This window comes from Centruroides sculpturatus, unplaced genomic scaffold (assembly GCF_000671375.1).
Source record: "Centruroides sculpturatus isolate CEXI.00-Female unplaced genomic scaffold, Cexi_2.0 scaffold1628, whole genome shotgun sequence".
Taxonomy (NCBI): domain Eukaryota; kingdom Metazoa; phylum Arthropoda; class Arachnida; order Scorpiones; family Buthidae; genus Centruroides; species Centruroides sculpturatus.
In genome coordinates, this window is record NW_019385754.1 from 75,101 (window position 1) to 83,434 (window position 8,334).

The window sequence follows — 8,334 nt, forward strand, 5'->3', positions numbered from 1 at the left end:
TAAATTATAAAATAATTAAAATATTAATTTTTTAGTCAATTAAATTAATAATAATAATACTCTTCTTCTAGTTATTAACTATAATTTTAATAATACACTTTCTTACTCATAAAAAATGATAAAAAATATTTAAAAAATAACTTAATACAATTACTTTTCTTTCTTAATTTTAATAATAAAAATATTTAACTAATCTCTTATGCTAATTTTTAAAAAAACCTCATTACAGAATATTAAATAAAATTTAAAAAATTGATTATATAAAAATTATAATATTTAAACATAATAGAATATTTTAAAAATGTATATAAACTTAATAAAAATTTTAAAAAAAACAAAAGAATTAGATAGTATAGTCGATTATAATTAGGCTAAAAAAAATGAAATTAGTAGCATAGTTTGGTAATAAATTATTAATTAAGCGTAGTATTTAAGTAAATTCAAATTATATCAGTCGCAAAAATTAATTAAGTTTTTTTTTTATTTCTTACTGTTTCTTACCTCGGGGAGATGTTAACTCGGATAGAAAGAAAATAGTTATACATAGCATGGCCTTTATATCGGCGCAAAAGTTAGATAAGTGTGGAGTTTCAACAAGATCTCGACAGCACCTTATCGAATAGAACGATGACGATGTCAAAGAAGAAAAAAAGAAAGAAAGAAAAGAAGAAAAAAAAAACATTTAAAAGGAAGGAAGTAAAAATCTATGAAAGGAAAAGATGAGTCGATAAAACCGACGTCCAATATTTAAAAATTATACAGACTTGTCTGTCTAGAGGATGAAAGCTAACCAAAGTTTTCGCTTTTTTCTATAGTCTATACAGGTCACGTATATTATTTCTAAGTAGAATAGTTTAAAAGTTAGTAAATAATTCATTAAAATTTAAATATCGTGTATTTAATATTAACAGTTCTTATTAGGATAAATTAAGATAAAGGCACCTTTCAATATAACACATATGTGTTACGTTGAATACGTCGATACTCAATGGAATTTTCTAACAAATATATTTTAAAAAGCATATATTAAATTTTAAGCAGTCTCCTGACAATATTTAAGTCAATATATCATTAAAATGGAACTTTTTAAAGTGATTTTTCAATTAAGAATATTTAAAAACAAATATGAAATAACTTCAATTAAAATTGTTATTCGTTTCTCTTCAGAAATGTTCTAAACAGAGGATAAAATAACTTATCAATATGTACAAAGGGAAATACGCAGATGTTTTCATTTATAAAGTCAAATCATTTCGGAATGGCGCAACAGAAAGTCCAGAAACAGGTGGATTTCTCTTGCAAATCACTTAAAATATTCCAAAAATTTAATGGTTTATCCATAATAAAAACAATTTTTAATGACTGAATATTATTTTTTATATGTTAAATAATGCAAATTATATTTTTACTTGCAAAATAATAAATTATAAGAAAATTTTAAACCTTTGAATTATTAACAATTCAAATTTGAAAATCGAGTATTAATCGAGTTATTTTCTTCTTTTGAAGATAATATATAATATATATTTTATTTACTTTGATAATGTATATTTGGCGTGCGCCTTTGTCCGTCCAAATTCTTTTCTTTTGCTTTCTTATACACGTGTTTAGTTTTATTATATTTTTGCCAAAGTTTCTATAAACACGCTTAGATAGTGCTTAAAGTTCTTAAAACTCTGTTATTGTCGATGTCACGTAGTAGTCATCTGAAGGATAGGTACTAAGCACGTGTCGAGTGATAAATCACCAGTTATAACATAACAAAGTTTCTTTATTAAAATTAAATAATAAGACATTCTTGGCACTTACCATTTGCAGATACTTGGCTTATAATTAAATTTTGTTTAACGTAAACATTCAACAGATAAACACAAGTAAAGCAAATGGTGGTAAAGAGAGATAAACCAATAGTCACACCATCTGTCATTTGTAGAAATGCACACAATTCTCTCACTTGTTTATGCAAATCAGCAATTCGACAATTCGATATTTATGAAGGAAATTCATCAAAATTTCTTTTTTCCCCCTTAACTACATACTTCAATCTGAAATTTAATCAACAATAAGCAAATTCCATCTTAATTAAGTCATTTATTTATAATAAATACGAATAAACAAGGATAGAATTTCTTTGCTTTAATTATACTCTATTTAATTAATGTAAATATCGTTCTTTAGTCTGTTAAGTAAAGATTTTTAATATGATAAAATTTAAATGATTTCTTTATTTTATCTCATGGAATTTAGAAAGATAAATTGTATTAATGTGTAAAAATTGATATAATCTCTCCAATGTGATAGTGATATAGCGACAAAATTTATATGGATTAAAATATTAATTTTTTTTGTTTGTATTATATATAAATCTATCATAAATCAAATAAATTATTAAAATAAGCAGTTATCTCTCGAACAGGAGGGGGTGAAATAATGAGTGATGCAGTGAAATGATGGAAAACTGGATAGATGAATAGAACATATACAGTAATGTAATAGAACCGATATTAGGGAAATTCGAATTATAGCATGCAAATCCACATTCACCCCTGTACCCTGCAGCACCGTTTGTCACTAGCGCTGTGAAACTCTTACTGTGTATATGTATGTTTAAGTATTATATTCAAATATTTATCCCGTACTTATTTGATTTTTCTGAATTTATTTAGAAAGGTAAACACCCCTGGACTTCTCCCTGGTTACGCTACTGAAGAGATATAGAAAAGAGCTTATCTAGTGGCTTCATTTAAGAAAATTCTGTAAGACCGTGCCAAAAATAATGATTCAGAGAACACGTGACATGGATGAGTATAACTTTTGAGATTATTCCAACTCAAGCATTCTAAGCATCTCTTTAACCAATCTGAAGTAGTATCTGAGTGAAAGACTCCACAATCTCCAGAAGGAAGAAAAATAGTTATTATTCCGATAATACACGCAAAAAATCAATCGTGCAAAATCAACTTTAATTAGAGTTACTGTTTATGATAAAGATGTATTCGTTCTGTTACAATAATGTACAATTTTTACATGAATTTTACATCATTTTGGCATTTTCTTCATTTTAAAAATGTACCAATGATTTCAAACTGACTTTAAGCTACAATATCTGACAAAACACATTTTTAAAATATGTAAATTAATAGTAGAATATAATTTAATGTGCTAAAAACTAAAGAAATGTGGCCGAGTGGACTCCGTCTCCACTTGTTAGTGGTGACCAGACCCTAAACACCGGAGTTCGATCGGGGGTTCGCGCCTCACTCGGACGAGCTGGCAGCGGGAGTGCCTCAGCTGGCACGGGAGTTTTTTCCGGGTTTTCCTCCTTGCCAATGACGCCTAAATAGGGGCCAGCTTTCCCTCCAAGTCCTCCCGGAAGGCATTCTGTCTCCCTTTCTCGCGGGGGTCGTCTCTTATAAGACCGGCTTTGATTACTTAGTGACCTCTATCCTGTCTTCCTCGGATTGGTCGTCTTCTATAAGACCGACTCTTCCTTACTGTTTCTGCCGGAGTGAAAAGCGCATAGCTATAACACTCCTCTGTGTGATATGATATGATGATGATACTAAAGAAATGAATTTTTATTTACTGTAATAACCGATAAATATGTATTACTTTCATATTGTGGATACGTATTATTTTAATGTCATGTAAACTATACATGTGAGATTTATAAAAATTACACTCAAAATATGATTTAATAAGTAAAATATTTTATTTCCAAAGAGTACCTTCAAAATATACACAAATGAATTAAAACTATAATAATTAAGTGTAATTTATTTATCATCATGTAAAATTTCTAACGTCTTCAATTTGTTGTTAATGATATTTTGAATATCGTTCAAAGCCGCGTTTAAAACACTAGACTTTTTCTGATGAAAAACATTATGGGCATTATTTTTAATATATCTTTCAATACCTTTTATCATTAAATGCTTTCCGCCCATTCGACTCCAATCAACTCTGGCATGATCAAAATTTGCATCGGCTTCGAGATTTTTAACTTCATAATATCCTAGATTATTTACATTGATTTCTCCTTTTAGATAACATTCCGGTTTATGTACTATAACATGAAATCTTCCTTTAGAATTAATTGTAATAAGGAAAACATTGGCACGTAAATTATAGTTATCACTATCGATTCTCAGCTCGGGAATGGTTAACTTCACATAAAATGTGCCATTTTTCATGTTAACGTTAACGTATTTTTCAAAATTTGATAAACCATACAAATACATTTCATTAATTGTTAGGGTTCCATGAGAGGCTTTTTCGCTTACCCCGGGTAATTTTAACGGTTCTAGAATGGGTAGTTTGAAATTTGGCATTTCTGATCTCATCTCAGATCGAAAATCTTCTAATGCTTTTTCTATATATTCTTTAATATATTTATCTGTTGAAAAGTGAAGAATTTATTTAAATATTTTTAAAATATATAAATACAATTAAACCTCGATATAGTCCCTTCCTAAATAGGGCCAATTAATGGGCACTTTGCCTAATAAAACGGTTTTACAGTAATTATCCAGCTTATTAAAGCCGCTGGACAAAACATCGATTGAGCCCATTGATTGACACTTTACGAGAATGGTGCTAAATCGGGGTTTTACCATATGTAATTTAGTTACCCTCTGCATTTGTCTTTAATTTAGAAACTTCAGATGATACCGAAACCAAAAACAGATAGAATAATATTAAGATCAGTTTCATCTTCCGTTAAATCACTCGATTATCCTTATTTCTGCGAAGATAAAATTTAAATTTCTCTTTTAATTCTAAATTATTAATAATTATTTCCTTAAAAAGTTTCCTCCTGAAGAACTGAAATAAAATAACATTTTTCTTGTTTAAAAATAAAACTTTTTCTTAATAAACAAATTTATTAATGTCGTTTCGAGAAATAAGAACAAAAATATTTAATAAAAATAATGGAAAAAAATTAAATTTAAAAATATAAAATTTATAAAGTTTTAATTTAAGTTACAACGAAAATATATAAATTATTCTAAGTAGTAGTCTTTTTTTTTAAATTTACAGTCATTTATTAGTTTTAAACTCTAGCCAATTGTTCAGGCCATTTTAAAACTGTAACAATTTATTCAGAATTTTAACTGTTAAATCAAAATAAATAAAATAGATTTCTTTCTATTTATATTTTTGATAGTTTTGAATTTATATAACAAAAAATATTAATAATTTCTCGAGGAACCAGCACACTCTAAGCAAAATTACGCTCGGGCCTGACCCGCAAAGGGATCAATCCTTGTCATTTTCTATCCCTCATGAAAGAGGAATGTAGAATAATGAGATAAATGAGTAATACAAAGATAGATCCATCATGGATAATACATCACGCAGTAGTATCCATGATAAAGTATGGACATCTGGACAGGATTCGAACTCGGATCCTCCACTGCACTAGACGAACACTTCATTGCCAAGGATTTATCGATAAATTCATTCACAAATCGAAATTATAACTATAATAAATTGTGTTAAGATCTAATTTGATTACGTCTTCACTTATTTGACATTTAAACAACTATTTTAGAGAAATTATAAGAAATATTTCTAATAAGAGTAATATTTATATAAAGAATACTATGATAATAATTTGTATAAATTTCTTACCAATTCTACCTGAAGAAGTCTATAAGAAAAGCCATAAGTCCAGGCTTATTTATAGAAAATATTGAATTTGTGAGTGAGATAAAAGTTGGACATCTGGCTATATTCGGCTATTGTAAACAAACAGAAAAATATTTGTATGGATCTGCATCTGTCTAAATATCTATGGGAACAGAAATGTCACATTTATATGTTGACTATTAAATTATACTGTTTAAGTTTATAAGAAAAGCAAATAATCTGAATTTATTTTTGTCGTTTGATATGTTTATACTTAATAAAACTTTTTATTCCTTTCCATTTATTTTATTTACAAAGAGCAAAGCATCACGTCAAAAGAAATAGTTGATTTTAGTATGGGCTAAATTTATAAAACAATAAAAAAATATACATTTTTATTTTGTAAAATCCAGAATAAATCACAATTAAAATTATTTTCCATTTATTTATCGTATCATTAAATATCAGAGATGTAAGAAATTTCATGTCCTGCAATGTTACACTTTTCTATAACTACAAAACTAATTCTAGTTAATTTATTTATAAAAAAATTGAATCAGTTTTATCTAAATGAGGATTTTAATATGTGTGCAATAAAATATACTGTACATATTCTATTATCTTACGCAATTTCCTTCAATAAAGTATCTACTAGAAGACAAGACGTTATGATGGACGTGGCCTTGCACTGAGTACATTTTTGACATTAAGTTGACTTCAATTATAAATTCATGGATCTTGAAATATAGTAAATATTATATAAAATGACAAGTAATTTTAAAATATATACGTAATTCATATAGCACTATATACATAGTGTCCTGTGATCATATCGTTAAATTCATATAAATTAATTGGAAGTCTTAAAATGCAGCTTAAAAGAAATTAAATTTAATTGCCATAATTAATTAAGTAAACGATCAATAAAGATGAGAGGATGCCAAAGCAGGGCCGAAATCGAATCCGGACGAGCAACCAAATGAATTTTTATCTGTTTTAAACAATAGGGTTTTGCCGAACCTATAATGAATATGATTAAAAAGACTCCCTCACTGTATACAGAGCGAAAAGTGTCAAAAAAAATGAAAAATAATAACAACAATAAATCTAAAGAAATGAAGAAAACAAAAGAAATGTCGTAACTTGTTCAATAACTTCAAAATATATAAAATAAATAAGTAAAAAAAAAAATAGAAAGGAAAGATTGAAGACCGTCTGTTGCTAGACCCATCAAAGACATTTCCACTTTCTCAAACTTCACTAAATTAAAAACTATTTCTTGTTGGCAGTTATAACTTTATATTCTTTTGTTAAAAGTTTTATTTTCATTTAAGTAATTGGAACTTTATAAGTTTTAACTTCTAATAATTCCAACATTCATAACAAAGACTTATCGAAAGAGAAAAATTGCAAGCAATGGGACATTTGACAAGACTAAAATATAATTCGCTTGTAGATTAATTACTGTATAAAAGTCTGAATGTTGAATATAATTAAATTAAAGTATAGAAATTATAAAAATATATATTTATAGAATAGTATAAAAATCATTTAATTAAATGGAATGTAAGTAAAATATTTTTAAAAATTCATAGTCGAATTTAAAAATTTTAAGGATATTTATATTATTTTGCAAAAATGTAAGAATACAAAATATTATTGATTACATATTAAAGTATGTAATCAATAATATTTTGTAAATTTGGTATGTAAATTTAGTATGTAAAATATAAATTATTATTGTAGCATATGAAATTTATTATCATTTATTATTTACTTAATGTTGTTGATAGAAGATAACTTGATGATTTAATAAATAATATTGTTTATAATAGTCAATAAGCTTTCTAGTTATAAGAATATTTAATGTCTGAGAATTTACTTTAATTTAGGGTCGATTCTATACGACTTTAAACATTAGGCACCACATAAATCTATCCCCCTAAATTTTAATATAACGTAATATTTGTTTAAAACCAATTGGACATTTGTCCAATTGGTTTTAAACAAGTGCCTGAAGTATATAATGAAATGAACTTCAGGCACTCACCTCTTCTCAATAATTATATATATTTACTTAAGAAGACGGATTGAATTGATGGAAATAAGGCAATGCAGCACAATATGATATTCCAAGAGAAGTGTCTTCCGTGAAGACTTTTTATGGATTCTATTTAGGTGTTAAGAATCCTTGAATTAGTGACCATTAGTCCACGACCATAATGTTAAAGAATTCATTTGATAGAGTTTGATCTTTGTTCTGCAAATAACAGGAAGAACTTAGTACTGTATTAAAAAGAACAATTTAAACTTTACGTAACTTGGAAAGAATAATTAACTCAAAGTATTGTTTCCGGAATTTCTTTCAGAATTTCGGTGAAATACTGTCAGAGTTGAAGGTGGAGAGAAAATTTAAATTTATCTTTAGAAAATGAATACAACCTCAGTTACATTAAAGAAATCTTTTAAGGTTTTAAAGAATTTTAAGATATGGATATAGTATTCGTAATGCCGAACGAGATAAAATAAATTGTTTTGATGTTTATATATTATAATTAATTCGGTTTTTTGATAGGAAAATCAGAATATTATGGGCTGTATAGTCGTTCATAAGTTTGCTGTCTAGCCTACTACTGGCCACGAGATGCCCAAGTGATTTTTTTCTTCAAGGGTCAAACCCAGGAATTTGGCCCTAATTAGAGG

At 27.1% G+C, this 8,334-nt stretch overlaps 2 protein-coding genes across 3 annotated transcripts in view; both read right to left on the bottom strand.

Moving 5' to 3' along the window:
• The window catches only part of LOC111641801, a 3,940-nt gene extending 3,310 nt beyond the window's left edge, over window positions 1–630 (bottom strand). The window contains exon 1 of one of the 2 annotated variants that reach the window (XM_023388032.1): window positions 502–630. In XM_023388032.1, the coding sequence (XP_023243800.1) occupies window positions 502–545 (44 nt within the window). In that variant the 5' untranslated portion in view covers window positions 546–630. The remainder of the gene's footprint in view (window positions 1–501) is intronic. The other variant, XM_023388033.1, reaches the window with a different exon arrangement.
• A 3,060-nt stretch (window positions 631–3,690) lies between these two features.
• On the bottom strand, window positions 3,691–4,744 carry LOC111641805. The gene is made up of 2 exons (XM_023388038.1): window positions 4,632–4,744; window positions 3,691–4,396 (listed from the first exon to the last, which is right to left on the bottom strand). Exons 1-2 carry the CDS (start codon window positions 4,711–4,713, stop codon window positions 3,777–3,779), a joined length of 702 nt encoding a protein of 233 aa, XP_023243806.1. The 5' UTR covers window positions 4,714–4,744; the 3' UTR covers window positions 3,691–3,776.
• Window positions 4,745–8,334: the final 3,590 nt, after the last annotated feature.

What these genes read in the sequence shown, in the direction of transcription:
- LOC111641805 (XM_023388038.1), bottom strand. Translation starts at nt 4,713, where the DNA reads ATGAAACTGATCTTAATATTATTCTATCTGTTTTTGGTTTCGGTATCA. An exon ending in ATTAAAGACAAATGCAGAGG is followed by an intron (nt 4,397 to 4,631) that starts GTAACTAAATTA and finishes ACTTTTCAACAG; the next exon opens with ATAAATATATTAAAGAATAT.